Source organism: Penicillium angulare, assembly GCF_028827245.1.
Source record: "Penicillium angulare strain IBT 27051 chromosome Unknown utg000003l_segment0_segment0, whole genome shotgun sequence".
Lineage (NCBI taxonomy): Eukaryota > Fungi > Ascomycota > Eurotiomycetes > Eurotiales > Aspergillaceae > Penicillium > Penicillium angulare.
Window position 1 is genome coordinate 2,674,146 of NW_026623162.1, and position 17,725 is coordinate 2,691,870.

Here is a 17,725-nt window from a genome sequence, read left to right on the forward strand (position 1 = left end):
GTTTTCCATTTACCGAGAGATTGCCGTGTGATAGAGGATTGTAGCGTATAACATGCCACTACAAGTTGCATATCTTTATCTCAAAATCAATGAACCCTGTAACATTTTGAACGTTTAATTCAAGTTCTTTAGGACAGACAACGAAGAAGTACTTTCTTGATATAATTAAGACCATGTGGAACACATAAAGCACCAATCAGAAAAAAGCTAAGAATGACGTTTGCTAGAGCGACGAGTAATACATCCATTTTACATGTGCAAAGACTTCATCTATATAACAAAATCAAGGCTCACCATACTTAAAGCAGAAATTCGCCCTTAGTCTTGGCCACCTGCTCGTCATAATAGGGCTGAAAAGCCAACCAGCCTTTCTCAGGACCGCCAACCTGCATAGCTGCGTAGGCTGCTTCATCGTCGTCGATGATCTTCTTCTCATAGCCCGCCGCAGAAGCGGCGTCTGCTAAGAGCTGAGCTTGACATGTTTTATCAAGACTTATAAACCAAAATGCTGCTTCGTCCACACTACCACCAACTGTCAGGAGGCCATGATTCTGAAGTATGGCAGCCTTGCCTTGTCCCAGGGCATTAACTATTCGCTGTCCCTCTTCTTTATCCAAAACAATGCCCTTGAAATCACGATAGACACCGTGGCTCTTATAGAATCGCAGCGCATCTTGCGTAATCATTTCGAGTTCTCGTCCAAAACAAGAGAATGCTTTGCCGGCAACACTGTGTGCATGGCAAGCGGCATGGACGTCCGGTCGGGCTTTGTGGATCTCAGAATGGATGGCAAATGCCGGTGCGTTGATGGGTTCGTCACCAACAACGACTAGCCCATCTTCATCGACTAGAATGAGATCGGATACCTTGATTAAGGCGAAATGGGCCGAAAGAGGGTTGATCCCTAAAAGAGTTAGTACCGCAGATTTGGTAACCGATGAACGATTGGATAGCCTCGATGTAGGCGAGTGGTTGTGGAGCAAGGGGATGAAAGAGATCCAAGATAATGAACGTCGAAATGGGAAAAACTTACAGAAATGGTCGGTGAGTATCGGGTCGCGCACTGAAATGTGACCAGCAACGCCTTCATCGAAGCCTCGGTCCGCAAAGATGCGGAAAGCTGCTGCTAAATGCTGCTTGCGGTACAGGCGCTCATGCTCCAGATTGTCAAACTTAGGATAACTGCGAATTTTCAAATCTCGGCCATCTTTCGTTTTACCGAGCACCTGAACTTGAGAAGGAGCTTCGAGCTTTGAACTATTGCCCACTGACGGGATAATCTTTGGCTCGGCGCTGGGGGTGAGCGAGACGTTTTCGACAACGGAGGGTGGTGCCATAATGATGAATTTGATGAGTGTGTGCTTTGTATAATGGTAGAATAGATGTTTGTTACATTAATAATCTCTATTCATATAACCGGCGCATGGTGCTCAACCATAATGCGGGGTTAAAGGGCTAGTCCAATAAGATTTGACGGATCTATAAGACTATCACGACTAGAAGTGGAGAACCACATTTCTGCGCACCTGTCGACAATCACGGGATCGGAATTTACATTATTGCATACATTTTATGCATTTTCCACTATTCTGTGGACTTGGCGAAAAGGCGAGACTCCAATAAATCTCCGCGAATGGACTCTTTGTCTTCGATATCGTGATGAAGACGACTACATGTACATTCAAATCTAGTATGATGTGAAAGTACATTAACTTGAGTCTTGAAAATATAGAAATAAGGACAAAGGACATCTCAACGTGTAGAATATTTCTACAAAAAAGATGTCAAATATCAACAACTCAGATGGAGGCAAATATACTTTAAATACTAGTAATAGTATATTAAGCTTATAGTAAGCAAGCCTCAGAAGGACCGACCCCATTTCATCGGCATTACAACAAAGTACTAACATCTAAAGACCTAACGACGTCGGTTTGGAAACGCTTTGTAATAAACATGTTGGCCTTTCTGTCGAAAACCTTCATGTCCTAGTGCCATAGCTTCGTCAAAACTTCTCATCGTCAGGACATCAACTCGAATATCGTACTTTTCAAGTCGTCTTGCCATAGGCTTCGCAATTGCCAAAAAGCGCTTTTTCGTCTCCGCGATATGATCATTCTTCAACGCAAGTAGCTGCGTCAATCCTAGTTGTGCCTTACCCAAAATTGAATAAAGCTGCAGCAGGTGCGGGATCTCACTCTCATATGCATTCAATACTTCAATGATTGACTGCAAAGTGGGGATAGACATATTGTCAAACAGACGCAATGCAGCCATGCCATTCCGAGGACTAATCCATAAGAACCAGCGTCGAAGAGCATCAAGCCCGGCAGTAGACAGTTTACCAGGAAAACCTGCCCCAAGGTAAAGTGCTTCAAGTCGATCGTAATGATGCCGTCTTTCGTAGATACCATCGCCATCATCAACCTCGTAGAGACCTAGCCAGACTCGTCTCCAGAGCTGAACAACCTCATTTTGAATCTCAATGCGGAATGACTCTTCGGCTGATTTTTCATCTTCAGAATTGCAAGTGTATTGAGGGGGGCAGTCATCATAGTTGGTGGTGGTGGTAGAGTGATCCTTGGGTCCAACAACTCTAAAGGTGTAGCATGTTTTCTTGGCCGTTTGTTTTTTGATGGATACCGGTGGAGTGAAATGGAAAAACTCCAAGATCTTTCGAAACATTCGCCGACCTCTTCCAGGCTTCATTGTAGTCGCTCAAGTATTAAATAGACGTATAATGAGAATAGTAGTTCGTTTTAGCTGTGGATTAAGCGTCTTGGGCATCTGTGTTGGCAGTTCTTGCTTTTAATACAAGACTCGAAAATATGTTGTAACAATGGCGTCGGTCCATGGAAATAAGACTCCGGTATGAAGCATCATCACTACATGTGTCTAAGAGACGGATGCTGCCGGCATCTATTCTACTGCAGCGTCCATCATTGTCTATCTTTCTTGCTGTCCACCATCGTTATGTTTAAGTGGATTAGAGCAATAATAATATTTGAAGTTCATGATCAAGGTTTGACAAATGTCTCCATATAATGGAAATTTTGAATTGAAATTTCTTAAATATACAATTCAAAGATTTTCAAATCCGACGTGGCCCTTAGGGTTCATCGGTTGCTCTTTTAAGACAACTGGTACCTACAGTAAAAGAAACTAAACGCCAAAAATATTGTTTCTATTTTGAAGCTTAATAAAAATGATTGTTTACATCTACATCATCAAATCACTTTCGGTGATGTCCGGGTGACGGCAGTCTGACGGCGAACCACTAGTTCACGGCATGCCCGGGGCCCTCTGGCTCCTTACATGTCATGGGAAGAAGATGTCGATACTTCATAAATCCCTATTGAGAAAACATATTCACTCATTGACATAAAATTAGGCCACATTCTCCAGTCTTGAAATATTTGGTTTGAAAAATGGAGGTCACCTGAGGTATACCCGATGCTGCTGCCACTCTATGAAACTCCAGAGATTTAGAAAAGCTCCAAGTCTCAATAAGCGAATAATTTTCATGATTAAATCTCTCATTCCACAGTGACTATCTCATGTAAGCCAACTAAAGGTGTGGAACTGTACTTCTAAAGCCAAGCGTCAGAGAACATTGGCAACAGAGCTAGAAGGTTTGAAAATTCGAGACGCCATGCTGTTCGGCTCAGACAGCAAAGCAAAAGCATTATGTACTTCATAACCACCTAGGTACTATTTAGTAAATCTGAGAATTGGCATCGATCTGTAATTTCCGTGCTCAACCATACAAGGAACTTTAAGCCAATATGTACGTACCTAGGGCTATTGATGACTTCATCGTATTGCGTATGTCATACCTGCCCTTGGCATTGCGATCAGTTACTCACGGCGTTGTACGGACTGAGTCAGAATCTGCAACTCACCTAATCCGACATAATTATCTTCTCTGCCAGTCCAAGGAGACTTCAAGCTGAATCGCTGCTCTCTTGACAATTTCGAGCACCTGCGACTGTTATGCTAGTCCTGGCGATCAACCACCCAAGGCTTGGCAGAATGCTCTGCACAGACGATATGTTTGACATAACATGCATCTAAGTTGCCCGTGTATTACAAATCTCTATTTATATTTTAGCGAGGGGGCTTATCATTATTTTGCATGTATAAGAATCCATTGTGAATGGGGCTTCTATTACCAAGTTCTTGTCGAGGGCCAGCATTTTCAAATGGGAAACTAGGAAAAGGCAGCCATTAACCCGGTAGGTACTCTACTCTAAACTTATCACTACAGGACGCAAAAACGAAGTACATGTACAACAATGGAAGATATCAATATTTCTTCTCGGCCAGATCAATCGATGAATTTGAGCTCTATATCAACAACCAATCCATCATCCAATGACGATGAGATAAATAACACCGGTGTTTCAAGTCCCTTATCAGAGCAAAAAATGCATGCGTCTGGCCACAAAGGAGAGGAATGGGCACAAATAGAACGTTTGATTTCGCGGATGTTTGGAAGTGAGCGGAAAACAAACCCCGAAGAAGAGAAAACACGGTATTCTGGAGTCGTATGGAAATCTCTTACAGTCAAGGGGATTGGACTTGGGGCCGCTTTTCAGCCTACTAATGGTGACATGTTGCTTAGTATTCCAAGACTTGTGAAAAAGTTGTTCACTGGGGGCCGGAGAGGGACGAGAGTAGCAAAGCCGGAGCTTCGCGCTATTTTGGATGGCTTCACGGTATGATATGATGTGCTACTTTTTAACCCCTACGCGTGAGTATCTAATGACAGAATCTCAGGGCTGTGTTCGACCGGGAGAGATGTTGCTTGTTCTTGGTCGGCCTGGCTCAGGGTGTTCATCTTTTTTGAAAGTGATTGGCAATCAACGTTCATTACGGAGGAACTGACTCGGAGACAATGGCAAAAAAGTACCATTCTGAAGGTAAGCCATCGCTCAATATTGGTGATATAAAATCTAATCTTTTAGTTTTGTACAATCCGGAGGATGATCTTCACTATGCTACCCTGACGGTTCGAGATACTTTACTTTTTGCTCTCAAATCTCGCACTCCAGACAAACCCTCACGCATTCCGGGTGAGAGTCGCGACGAATATCAAAAAACCTTTCTTACTGCAATTTCTAAATTGTTCTGGATCGAACATGCCATGGGAACAAAAGTTGGCAACGAGCATATTCGAGGCATTTCAGGCGGGTAGGTTGTCCCCCAAAATATGATGGCCATTGATTAACATTCCCCATGAACAAAGAGAGAGAAAGCGCGTTTCGATTGGAGAGGCCATGGTGACAAAAGCCAGTACTCAGTGTTGAGATAACTCAACGAGGGGTCTAGATTCTAGTACTGCGCTTGAGTATGTCCAGAGTCTACGCAGTTTAGCAGACACTGCCCATGTTTCGACACTAGTGGCTCTTTACCAGGCATCCGAAAGCCTATTTAATCTCTTTGACAAGGTCATACTCATCGAAGACGGAAAATGCGCATTCTTTGGTCGAACAGAGGACGCAAAGGAATATTTCGAAAGACTGGGTTTCGAAAGCCCACCTCGATGGACAACGCCGGACTTTTTGACATCTGTTAGTGACAAGAACGCAAGACGTATTAGATCTGGGTGTGAAAGCCGAGTTCCTCGCACTGCAGAAGAGTTTCAGGCCACATACCGAAGGAGCGATGCATATAAGGCCACATTTGCAGATATTGAAGATTTCGAGAATGAACTCAAATCTCAAGAGCACGAAAGGGAACTCGCCAGAAGAAACATGACAACGAAGAACTTCACGATACCATTTTGGAAACAGGTTTCTATTTTTACTCATCGTCAGTTGCTCGTCATCCTTGGTGATCAAGCAGCCCTAGCGGGGAAATGGGGCGTAATAATCTTTCAAGCTTTAATTGTGGGAAGTCTGTTCTATGATCTCCCAGATACAAGGTATATGACAGTTATGAAACGTATGAATTTATGATACTAAAAATTCTGCAGCTCCGGCATTTTCACTCGAGGAGATGTCATGTTTTTCATCCTGTTATTCAACGCTCTACTCGCCCTTGCGGAGTTGACAGCTGCTTTTGAAAGTCGACCAATTCTGATGAAGCACAAGAGCTTGTAAGTGCAGAATTACAATTTGAGAAGATTCAAACTTCCATATTCTGATTGAGTCTAGTTCTTTCTATCGCCCAGCGGCATATGCTCTCGGTCAGGTAGTTGTGGATGTACCATTAGTGTTGATTCAAGTTGTCTTATTCAACGAGGTAGTATACTTGTAGGTCTTTCAAAAGCCGCACTGGTATTTGAAACTAAGGAAAATCATTGCAGCATGGCAAATCTTGCACGAGCTCCATCTCAATTCTTTATCAACTTTCTTTTTACTTTCGTACTAACTATGACAATGTATTCATTCTTTCGTGCCGCAGGGGCACTTTGTGCATCCTTGGATATTGGTAAGAATATCATGATTTTTCATTACTAACGTTTCAAGCACTGATATTTTATTGGCCTAGCCACCCGTATTACTGGTGTCTCTATTCAAGCATTAATCGTATATACCGGTATTATAACTATTCTTCAACTGTGGACGAAGAACCATACTAATTTGGGTTTTTTTTTCAGGCTATCTGATTCCGCCCTGGAAGATGCACCCGTGGCTAAAATGGCTCATTTGGATCAACCCGGTTCAGTATACCTTCGAGGCCTTAATGGCCAATGAGTTTCATGATCTTTCAATTAAATGCGAGCCTCCTTACCTTGTTCCCGCAGGACCAAATGCAAAGTCCGGCCATCAAACCTGCGCCCTTCAAGGAAGCGCACCTAACCAAGTGATTGTTCAAGGGTCTGACTACATAAAAACTGCATATACATACTCTCGAGCACATTTGTGGCGAAACTTGGGAATTCTTGTCGCTTGGTTTATATTCTTCGTCTTATTGACAATGATCGGTATGGAAATCCAGAAGTCCGACAAGGGAGGCAGCTCAGTCACAGTCTTCAAACGAGGAGAAGTCTCAAAGTCAGTTGAAAATGCTATCGAGCTTATCGGCCCTCCAATAGATGAAGAATCTGTGGAGAAAGAAGTACCATCTCCAGACTCAACAGACGAGGGCTCGGGTAGAGACGTTCAGAAAGTCGCCAAAAGCGCGTCGGTACTTACGTGGCAGAATGTGAATTATACTATACCTTACAAAAATGGACGGAGGACTCTCTTACAGAATGTCAGTAGATATGTAAAGCCAAGTCGGCTTACAGCATTGATGGGTGCATCTGGTGCAGATAATTCTTTATGATAAGGCTTTGAGATTATTTCAATGATAACATTGCTCAATACGCTGACTTGAGCAGAAAGACTGCACTCCCGAATGCACTGGCTCAGCGAATTAATTATGGGATCATTACCGGGGTCTTTCTGGTGGACGGAAAGTAAGTAGCCTTGTCCTTGAGGGAGATCTATGACCTGGGAGTCATATGAAAGACAGCTCTGACAATTCTAGCCATCTGCCAAAGAGCTTCCAACGTGCGACGGGTTTCGCCGAGCAAGTGGACATTCATGAGCCCACAGCGACAGTTCGGGAATCACTGCGATTTTCGGCTCTACTGAGGCAACCAAAAAAAATCCAATGCAGGAGAAGTATGATTATTGTGAGAAGGTGATGGATCTTTTGGAAATGAGATCCATTGCTGGTGCTACAATTGGCTACATGAGCTCAGGACTAAATCAAGAGCAACGCAAGCGACTAACCATTGCAGTGGAACTGGCCAGTAAGCCCGAGCTGCTACTTTTTCTGGATGAGCCAACTTCAGGACTCGACTCTTTAGCAGCATTCAATATCATTGGATTCCTGCGAAAGCTTGCAGATGCAGAACAGGCCATTCTCTGCACGATTCATCAACCGTCAGCTGTTCTATTTGAACAATTTGACGAACTAATTCTCCTACAGTCTGGTGGGCGGGTAGTTTACAATGGTCCTCTAGGGTCCGACTCACGTACCCTAATAAAGTACTTCGAAACAAAAGGGGGGATGAAATGCTCACTGCACGCAAATCCAGCGGAGGTAGGTCTCTTACTTCCAAAAATTTGATGCCCCGGGTACGTGTGCTTTTCTGATGTGATGCACCTAGTACATGCTCGAGGTTATTGGAGCCGGAAATCCAGATTATAAAGGCCAGGACTGGGGTGATGTATGGGAACATTCACAGGAGTCGAAAAATATTTCCAATCAGCTGAGGGATATTATTGGCTCTCGCCGCAAAAGGCAGCTTGAAGCGATTAACGAAGATCGTGAATATGCCATGCCTCTCCATGTCCAGATAACGACTGTGACCAAGCGAAGATTCATAGCTTATTGGAGGAATCCCGAATATATCAAAGTTTGTTGTTTATCGCTAATTCTATTAACAATAGAGTCATACTAACCATGGGAATAGGGGAAGTTCATGCTGCACATAATCACTGGGCTTTCCAATGCTTTTACGTTTTGGCATCTGGGCAACAGCTCAATTGATATGCAATCGAGGCTCCTTTCAATCTTTATGACCTTGACAATTTCACCTCCACTCATCCAGCAATTGCAGCCACAATATCTACATAGTCGGAGGCTTTATCAGTCTCGCGAGTCCAACTCCAAGATTTATTCGTGGACTGCATTTGTTGTAAGCAGTATTCTGCCGGAACTTCCGTATTCCATCGTCTCGGGATCTATTTACTTCAACTGTTGGTAAGTAAGAGATTAAGATAATATTGTCAGGACTATTGTTAACCAAAGAAAATTACGCACTTTTGTAGGTACTGGGGAATCGGTTTCCCTCGAGACTCGTTTACCTCTGGCTACGCTTGGATGATGTTAATGTTGTTTGAATGCTTCTACGTTGGCTTTGGGCAATTTATTGCAGCATTTTCACCAAATGAGCCGTTCGCATCGCTGCTGGTTCCAGCTTTCTTTACATTTACAACTTCGTTCTGTGGTGTTGTTGTGCCATATATTGCCCTTCCTCATTTCTGGCAATCGTGGATGTACTGGCTTACACCTTTCCACTATTTCCTTGAAGGCCTCCTAGATGTGGTAACCCACAACATCCCTATTCGATGTGTTGAAAGGGAGGAGGCACATTTCAGTCCCCCTTCTGGCTTGACTTGCGAAGAATATGCGAAGACTTATATCGAAGCATCTGGGGGTTATGTTCGTGAGGCAGGGGGTGGAATGTGTGCCTTTTGCCAATTCTCGACTGGAGATGAGTTTGTAAGTGATTCTCATAATTTCATATTCTTCAAAGGCAATAATCTGTTCCTAACTGCATGTCCCCCTCAGGCTGCCAGTTTGAACGTCTTCTACACCCACAAATGGCGGGATTATGTGAGCATGCTTAAATAAATCCGGTTATGCCAGCGGTTGATCCTAACCTTTTAGGGAGTCTTCTGCGCCTACGTCGTCTTCAATTTTATCGTTGTGTTCGCATTCTCTTGGTTGTATTTCCATGGGGTTCGGAATATGAAACGGTGGTTCAGTGTGCGCAAGGCAAAACATATTGCACATGCATCAGTCTAGGATGGTCTCGGGGAGCCAAAGACATTTCTTTGCATATTTTAGTCTCAAACCAAATGTTCCAAGCCATGAAGAGGCAGAATCGTTGAAGAGCGTAGACTAGTACTAGGACAGCACACATGTGCACACATATAAAGCGTAGGGTCAGCTCCTCCGCCGAAAGCTAAAAAGGCTTGGCACTCGACTCCTCATCCATCTTTGCTCCGCCCCCATTTCCCCATTCATCATTCCCTTTTTTCCCCGGCGCGCTGATCGCTCGTGCCTGCCAGATTACTTGCCAAAAAAAAAAAAAGCTGTTCATGGGCTTCTGTCATGCAGTCATTAATTGCTTAAATCCCATGCCAATTAACCTCTCCCACGCGCCTTTTCTTACTTACACACCCCCACTTCTGACCAACATTGCCGACCATGAAGGAAGAGAGCCAGAGAGAAGCGTCTGAAGATGCACATGACGACCAGTCGAACTCGAGATCCGGCGCTAACCAATCTTCCAAGGATCGCAAATGTCAATATTGCAGCCAAGCGTTTACCTCTTCGTCACTGGGCCGTCATTTAGACCAGTTCCTCTTCAAGAAGAAGCCTGATGGAGTTCACGATGTGGAGGAAATTCGTCGCATTCGGAGCGGGATCACTCGTCGGCAGGCCCGCACAAATTCCGGTAGACGCGACGAAAGCCCTGATGGTGACCCGAGAAAAGGTTCATCCGATCCCTACACAGCTGGAGATTCAGCCTCCAAAGCACGGGAAGCTCCGCCGCGCATGATGTTCAACACACCCACCTGGCATGCAACTGGCGTCATCAACGATATTCCCAATCCGAGTCGCATGCTTGATGGCCCGCGGATTATGCCACCGCAGTCTCGATCGGGATCTTTACAGCTACCGGATTATGCGAGTCGCGGCGCCAATTCCAACAACCCGGATACCATGAAAGCGCTCGAGCTGGCGCTACATGAGGTGCTCGACAATATTAAAGCTGCAACGTAAGCGACTCTGTGTCTCCCTCCTCTAGCCCTACGTGATGGTCCCATGCAACTTCACAATGCCTAACGATTAATATTTAGTTCACGATTTCGACCTCGGCTATCTCCCTTCGAGTTCGATATTCAAGCTCAAACGTTTCCGTCTCTTTGCCTCCATTTTCTCCCCCCACCACCGAGTCTGTTCGCTTCTCACCCTTTCCCCTCACCCGACTCATTCCCACTTCAAGCTCCTAGCGTCGAGCATCTTGACATTGTTCGGCAAGCACTCCGAGCCAAGATTGCACAATGGAGATCAGACCAAATCACAGGGGATCCTGGCGCTCACGCGAAACATATGGGGGCTACTCTGGATCAGAACATGATTTATCGGACTGCACAGCAACATGAGGAAATAGGACTGCGGCACCTGGAACTGGCTTTCAGCCACTGGAATATGCTTCCACAGGAGGCCCGCCGCGAGGCGTGGTTGCTGGAAATGACTCGCGCGTTTGCTCGCGAAGTTGATACACGGAAGTCTGTGGATGAACGCTTGGCTAGGGTCCAGCAGGAAGCAAATCAACTTCGAACGCAGGTGGAGCGTCTGGGGTCATGTCAATGGCCACGAGAATTTGCTCTTTTCCCGCCTGATACACTTCCGCTTTCACGGGATGCGACTCGAGAATTAGATGCAAAACAAAGCCAAATTAGTCCTGATTCCACTCGGTGGGACTACGATCACGTTGTTTCCAAGTGGAAGCGCGTCGTCATGCATGACAAAGGGATGGGCCGTATTGGAGTGGGCTACGCTGCTGGTAGCACGCTGGTCGACTCAGATAACAGCCAGCAGCTACAAAGTCCCGATCTCCGACCCCCTCGACCAGGTGAAGATACTTCGTCTCATCCGAATCGCCTACGGCCTCTACAAACCATCGCGATGAGCCCGGATGCAAATACCGCTTCTACCCCTGCCTCCTCAGCAAATTATGCCTCTCCGTATTCGCATGCAGATACCCGGAGCCCACCAGGCGGCAACGCTGGAGCCCCACAGGCTAAACGTCCCCGTCTAATGAATGGATCTGACGGCCCAGCTGCGCCATCCTCCGATTCAGCTCCTTCCTCAGCCAAGCCGACTGGTCCCTGGCCTAATTCCTCCACCCCAATTCTTTCTAATTTGGCTGCGCCTTCTGGGCAAACACCTCCTCCCTCTACTAGGGGATAATGCGTCTTTGGGCATTTGCTTTTGAAATCTGCATTGCGAGAAGCCAACTCTTGATAAACCAATAACCATGATTGGATGGCAAGCTTCTAAATACCCGTTGTACATTTATCGAACATACAAAGACGTGCATCCTATTATATGTATAATCATGATCTGTTCCACTCAAGCTTGGTCCTTTGAAACCCCGGTGGTTTGCTTATGCCAAAAGGCCGGCAGGTAAGCTATAATTGAGCTAGTGATGTTAATGAAAGTAGTTGTTAAGCTGCTAGAACACAGATCCGAGGAATAAATTTAAACAGGACTAGATCAAATATAAATAGGCTTTCAAATGGTCAAATTGGAGTCGAACTTTTCAATGATGTATACATGTGCATACTATGTAGTAGAGACGAAGAAGAAAAGGCCAGAATAAGATCGACCACTAGATATGGTCTGACCGCCTTTGACGCGGGGGCAGTGTTTACTTGTTTTTCTCCCCACCATCCAGATCAACGACGAAAAGGAAAAAAGACATTCGAGAAAGCACAATTCTGGGCGTGGGGCATTTAAGGATTCTTGGAATAAATTTTCAATCTTAGAAATCTGTCCAGCAAGTAAAAATGTACGTCTCATTTGAATTTACATCCCTGACCCTTCTCCTTACATCCTTACATTACCCTTTCATCCTCCTTCATTTGCTCCAATTCAATTCACCTCCAACCCTCCCCGTCCCATGAAACTTTGCTAAGCAATTTGGAATTAGAACCAGATAGTACCGTTTGCCCACCATGGAGAACTACCAAAAAATTGAGAAAATCGGTGAAGGTACGTGTTGTTGACGCGGTTGTGTGGCCCCATCACTCCCAAATTTGTTCATGCCCAACTCACGCGTCAATTGTTCCTCCTAGGTACCTACGGTGTCGTTTACAAGGCCAGAGAACTTAACCATCCCAACCGAATTGTCGCATTAAAGAAGATCCGTCTCGAAGCCGAAGATGAGGGTGTCCCTAGTACCGCCATCCGCGAGATCTCCCTCCTCAAAGAAATGAAGGACCCCAACATCGTCCAATTGTTCAATATCGTCCACGCCGATGGCCACAAGCTTTATCTTGTCTTTGAATACCTTGACCTCGATCTGAAAAAATACATGGAGGCTCTACCCGTGAGCGAGGGTGGACGTGGCAAGGCTCTCCCGGACGGCTCGATGATGGGTGCAGACCTGGGACTTGGCGACGCCATGGTGAAGAAATTCATGGCTCAGCTTGTCGAGGGTGTTCGCTATTGCCACAGTCACCGTATTCTGCACCGCGATCTGAAGCCACAGAACTTACTTATCAACCGTGAGGGTAACCTCAAGTTGGCTGATTTTGGTCTTGCCCGAGCATTTGGTGTCCCATTGCGAACCTACACTCACGAGGTTTGTTATGCCCCGTGCTAGAACGAAAAGGGGGTGGAAGAATCAATCGCTAAATTCTGGTTTCTTATAGGTTGTTACACTGTGGTATCGCGCTCCCGAGATTCTTCTCGGTGGCCGCCAATATTCAACTGGTGTTGACATGTGGTCTATCGGCGCTATCTTCGCTGAGATGTGCACTCGCAAGCCGCTGTTCCCCGGTGACTCCGAGATTGATGAAATTTTCAAGATCTTCCGGTCTGTGTTGCCCAGTTTGATTCTATCATTGACGTCCTGGACACTAACATTGCTACAGAGTTCTTGGTACTCCCGACGAAGAGGCCTGGCCCGGTGTCACCTCGTTCCCCGACTACAAAGCCACCTTCCCCAAGTGGAAGCGCCCGGATGTACCTCTTGTTGCAGGTCTGGAGGAAGCAGGCCTTGCGCTTTTGGAGGCTCTTCTCGAATATGACCCTGCGCACCGACTTTCCGCCAAGCAGGCCTGCATGCACCCCTACTTCCGACATGGGAGTTCCCACTACTCAGGCCGTGGTGTCGGAGCCCCGCGCAATGGGACTCACTAAATGATCTTATGTCGAATTATTTCTTTGATTCTTATTTCATTCCTGTAACCTTCTTCACGGCGGGTGGCCACCTAAAGGGGCTCCCGGGGGACATGTCTTTCATTGTTTTTTTTTGTACCTGGCGTTCATCGGGGACTGAGCAGGGCAGGCTTACTATCACCAGTTGCTTTTAGTCAATGCAAGGCGTACATACCCATTTCAGACATTCATTTCGTGTTTTAAAGTTTCTTTATGCATTGCCCAGGTGGCATCACGAGATTCTAGAAAGTAACATTACCATGGCATCGGGATCTCATGCTCAGCCCTGTCAGCCTCAAATTCCTGGTGAAACGTGTTTATTTCCAGGCATCACTAACCTCACATTGTAGATGATTAAATTATGAATCATCTTCAGCTATGGCCTATCTACCAATGAGAATCCTAATCTACCAACAATACTACTTCCAGATAGTAAGCAATATGTCCCGGATATTACCTACTATATCTCGTAGTCCCCAGTTCCCGTCGGAGCTGAACCATGGGGCACCACGCGAACTTACTGTAACTCCATGTTTATTCTTAGACACCAACCTCCATCCTTCCCAAGCTTATCCATGCCATCCCATAATAACTTCCACTAAGATAATTGGGGGCCAATTTCTTTTTGATCCTGGATGCCGGTTGTTTGACTCACGAACAGGACAAGTGGTAATTTGAAATGAATCTAGAAAAAAAAGCGGATCAGCTGAATGGGAAGAATGGGGACTTATTGGGGGCCATGAGCGGGCTTGGCCTACCGCACCTGTTCATTCGCGGGGCCCACGGGTCTAACGCACGCCCCTGCAGCCTTACAATGCAAGAAAACAGGCCTGAGTGGTCGAATCCCGTATGCGTTGGTGTACGCGAGTGTCTCGGCGCCGGCGAAGTCGTGGCGGAGGTCATGCAAAGTAGCGTGATTCATGGAGAAGAAAGCGTTGGAAATACTCCGCACTCTCCTCTGTTCCTTCTCCCGTGTATAAAGGCGTGGACCGCCTACTCTGTACCCTGTCGGACTTTTAATTTTCTCCTAGAATCGTCGCTGTTCTTCGAAGTGGTCATTGCGATATAACGACTGAAAAAAGATAAGGTCCCACCTTGTCAGAAACTCTTATATTAAGATTCTTGGACACCCTGAAACGAAAAACTAGCTCAGGAGACAGAGAGAATTGCTTTCTCATAGTCATCATGGAGTTCGAAGATGAAATGTACATGGGTGGTGGTGCCGCTTCTTCTCGGTCTAACAGCCGGCCTCCGCACCGGTCGCGTTGTCAAGCCCCGCAGGAATCTGTGAAGCAATTCTGGGAACAGTTTAACACCAAGTACCCTGGGAAAGTGTACACAGTGCTGCCGGACAATCCCTATGCTCGGACTCGGGCGAAGCGGGTGCCCAACGGTGTCGTCCAGGGCCATGAGGCTGTTAAATCATACGAGCAGGCTAAGCGAGAGTGTCTGAAGTCTGTTGATCGAATTGTGAAGGAGTGCCAGCGGGTGAATCAGAAATATACGGATCCTCATTTCGATATCGAGTTAGATCTGAAATCAGGTCGGAAGAACTATCTCTATGGCCTGAATCAGACAAATGAGGAGATGAGACCGCGGGGAGTAAAGAGAGTGACGGTAAGTCGCGATAGGGCGTTTTATCAGCCCACAATCCTGAAATTCAATCACGAGCGACGTGCTAACGTGACGCCTAGGAAATCTTTGAGAACCCCCAGTTCTACGTTAATGGACCGACTGCATCTGATGTTCGTCAAGGCTATGATGGGGATTGTTGGCTCATGGCGGCGCTGTGCACCATGGGTAACAAGTTAGAATTGATCGAGAGGATTTGTGTCGCTCGTAATGAGATCGTTGGTATCTATGGTTTCGTCTTTTACCGCGGTAAGTTTGAATGGCCCCACGTGTATAGGGATTTTGGAATATCAAGCTGACCAAACCTAGACGGCGAATGGCAACAGTGCATAGTAGATGACAAACTGTATCTTCGTGCTGCGGATTACGATGAATCGGTTGATGAACGTCCTCTCTGGGATGATATTAACGGCACAGATGCGGAAGAAGAGTACCGACGAGTCTGGCAGACAGGCTCACGGGCGCTTTACTTCGCGCAATGCGTGGACCCGAATGAGACTTGGCTACCTTTACTAGAAAAGGCGTTTGCCAAGGCTCATGGAGATTACTCTGCTATTGAGGGTGGCTTTGTCGGTGAAGCTATCGAAGATTTAACAGGGGGTGTCACTTCGGAGATCCTTTCAAACGATATCCTCGATAAAGATCGCTTTTGGAATGAGGAGTTGATGAAAGTCAACAAAGAATTCCTATTTGGTTGTGGTTGTGGCATGTTTTCAAACTGGTTGGATCCCAAGTATAAGGGCCCCCCACGAGACCGAAAGGGAATCTCAGAGAACCATTCCTATTCGATCATGGAAGCTCGAGAAATCAAAGGATATCGCTTGCTTCGGCTTCGGTAAGCTTTACCCCCTACGACTTGATAGCAAATTCTTACTGATTCATTCAGAAACCCATGGGGTAAAAAGGAATGGCATGGTGACTGGGGTGATGGATCTTCTCAATGGACGGCAGAGTGGATGGAGTTGCTCGGTCATAAATTTGGAAATGACGGGGTAAGTTAATATGGCTACTGTGGACAGACCCAGAATACTGACCGTCATATAGTTCTTCTGGATCTCATACAAGGATCTTCTTCGAAAATATCAGCATTTCGACCGCACACGTCTCTTCGGGCCTGAGTGGACTATCACACAACAATGGACAACACTGAATGTCCCTTGGTCTGCCGACTATCATAGCACCAAATTTATGATGAATGTGACTCAGAGTGGTCCGGTAGTCATCGTTTTATCCCAGGTATGTGAACCCGCTTCTCTCTCTTCGAACATTACTAACAGAAGAAAAAGCTTGATGCCCGGTACTTCCAAGGACTTGCTGGTGAATACAGCTTTGTGCTCAAGTTCCGTGTCCAGAAAGACGGTGAAGAGGAATACATGATTCGCAGTCATAGCAGCCACTTCATGGGCCGGTCTGTCAATGCCGAGATCAACCTCGAGCCTGGCCGATACCAAGTTCTCACGAAGATCACCGCATTCCGAGACGAAGATGTCGAGCCAACTGATGAGATTGTCCGCCGTCTTGCATCTGTCCGAAGGGAGAAACTCGTTCAAGTCGGTCTTTCTTATGATCTAGCTCACGCGAAGGGTCTAGTGAGAGAGACTGAACAAGAGCGAAAGGAGAAGGAGCACCGAAAAGCATATGAACGCAAGAAGCTTCGTGAAGAAACGAAGAGAAGGCTACAGAAGGAGTACATCCGTGACCGTAAAATGGCCGCGAGAGAACAACGCATGGATGCCCGTCGTTCCGGCCCAATCCCCAATGGCGCACCTCGTGGTCCTATCCCGAGTCAAATCCTGGCTGAAAAGCCCACCGCGTCGCCTACAGAAAGTCTCTCCAGCGATGGCAGCGATTTTAAGCCCAGCGTAAATGGCTCTGTCCCAACTATACAATTTAATGGACTCAATGGTTTACACGCTCGCCATGCATCAACTGGCTCCCACCGAAGACGAACTGAGTCGCCGCGACCAAGTCTTAATACTCGCCTCGCGACAGACATGTTGGAAATAAGTGATATCGAATGGCTAGAGGGCTTTGAATTTGACAGTGACCTCGATATGCCCCCAGAGGATGCAGAACACAAATCACGCAGTCCAATGCCCAAAATCGAGGGACCTGCTGCTGATCCTTGGAATGCTGTCTGTGTGGTTGGTCTGCGAGTTTACTCGAAGGACCCGAAACTCAGCCTGGAGGTAATACAACCGATACCAGAGGACGAAACTGAAGCTCCCCTGGATATGGATGATCCAGCTGCATCTGCGACGATTGAGAAGTCATTTTGGAACCACATGGTAATCTAGATTGTGAATATGTATAGCACCATACATTTGAAGCCGAAAATTATTGTGTACCGTTGCATGTAATTATAGCTGAAGCATGTTTTGATATTTTAGTTCCATATCACACACTCAAT

The 17,725-nt window shown here is 46.1% G+C and overlaps 7 protein-coding genes across 7 annotated transcripts; 5 read left to right on the top strand and 2 right to left on the bottom strand.

The window, feature by feature from the left end:
• Positions 1–299: 299 nt before the first annotated feature.
• Positions 300–1,337, bottom strand: N7478_003148 (class II aldolase/adducin family protein; the record flags this gene model as incomplete). Its single annotated transcript, XM_056919362.1, has 2 exons — positions 300–904; positions 1,034–1,337. 2 exons carry the CDS (start codon positions 1,335–1,337, stop codon positions 300–302), a joined length of 909 nt encoding a protein of 302 aa, XP_056782520.1.
• A 583-nt stretch (positions 1,338–1,920) lies between these two features.
• N7478_003149 (uncharacterized protein) lies at positions 1,921–2,709 on the bottom strand (the record flags this gene model as incomplete). Its single annotated transcript, XM_056919363.1, has 1 exon — positions 1,921–2,709. One exon carries the CDS (start codon positions 2,707–2,709, stop codon positions 1,921–1,923), a length of 789 nt encoding a protein of 262 aa, XP_056782521.1.
• A 1,586-nt stretch (positions 2,710–4,295) lies between these two features.
• On the top strand, positions 4,296–4,887 carry N7478_003150 (CDR ABC transporter; the record flags this gene model as incomplete). The annotated part of the gene is made up of 2 exons (XM_056919364.1): positions 4,296–4,718; positions 4,780–4,887. 2 exons carry the CDS (start codon positions 4,296–4,298, stop codon positions 4,885–4,887), a joined length of 531 nt encoding a protein of 176 aa, XP_056782522.1.
• Positions 4,888–4,897: 10 nt separating this feature from the next.
• N7478_003151 (uncharacterized protein) lies at positions 4,898–9,531 on the top strand (the record flags this gene model as incomplete). The annotated part of the gene is made up of 16 exons (XM_056919365.1): positions 4,898–4,922; positions 4,968–5,193; positions 5,324–5,926; positions 5,978–6,100; positions 6,159–6,257; positions 6,311–6,435; positions 6,496–6,543; positions 6,605–7,203; positions 7,335–7,408; positions 7,480–7,552; positions 7,612–8,040; positions 8,108–8,356; positions 8,414–8,703; positions 8,772–9,225; positions 9,295–9,339; positions 9,394–9,531. 16 exons carry the CDS (start codon positions 4,898–4,900, stop codon positions 9,529–9,531), a joined length of 3,600 nt encoding a protein of 1,199 aa, XP_056782523.1.
• A 405-nt stretch (positions 9,532–9,936) lies between these two features.
• N7478_003152 (uncharacterized protein) lies at positions 9,937–11,709 on the top strand (the record flags this gene model as incomplete). Its single annotated transcript, XM_056919366.1, has 2 exons — positions 9,937–10,511; positions 10,593–11,709. The coding sequence occupies 2 exons, from the start codon at positions 9,937–9,939 to the stop codon at positions 11,707–11,709; spliced, it is 1,692 nt and encodes a 563-aa protein (XP_056782524.1).
• Positions 11,710–12,476: 767 nt separating this feature from the next.
• On the top strand, positions 12,477–13,665 carry nimX (cyclin-dependent serine/threonine-protein kinase CDC28; the record flags this gene model as incomplete). The annotated part of the gene is made up of 4 exons (XM_056919367.1): positions 12,477–12,513; positions 12,597–13,105; positions 13,176–13,339; positions 13,398–13,665. The coding sequence occupies 4 exons, from the start codon at positions 12,477–12,479 to the stop codon at positions 13,663–13,665; spliced, it is 978 nt and encodes a 325-aa protein (XP_056782525.1).
• Positions 13,666–14,868: 1,203 nt separating this feature from the next.
• N7478_003154 (uncharacterized protein) lies at positions 14,869–17,612 on the top strand (the record flags this gene model as incomplete). Its single annotated transcript, XM_056919368.1, has 6 exons — positions 14,869–15,300; positions 15,378–15,564; positions 15,625–16,150; positions 16,202–16,307; positions 16,360–16,551; positions 16,602–17,612. The coding sequence occupies 6 exons, from the start codon at positions 14,869–14,871 to the stop codon at positions 17,610–17,612; spliced, it is 2,454 nt and encodes an 817-aa protein (XP_056782526.1).
• Between the last annotated feature and the right edge of the window lie 113 nt (positions 17,613–17,725).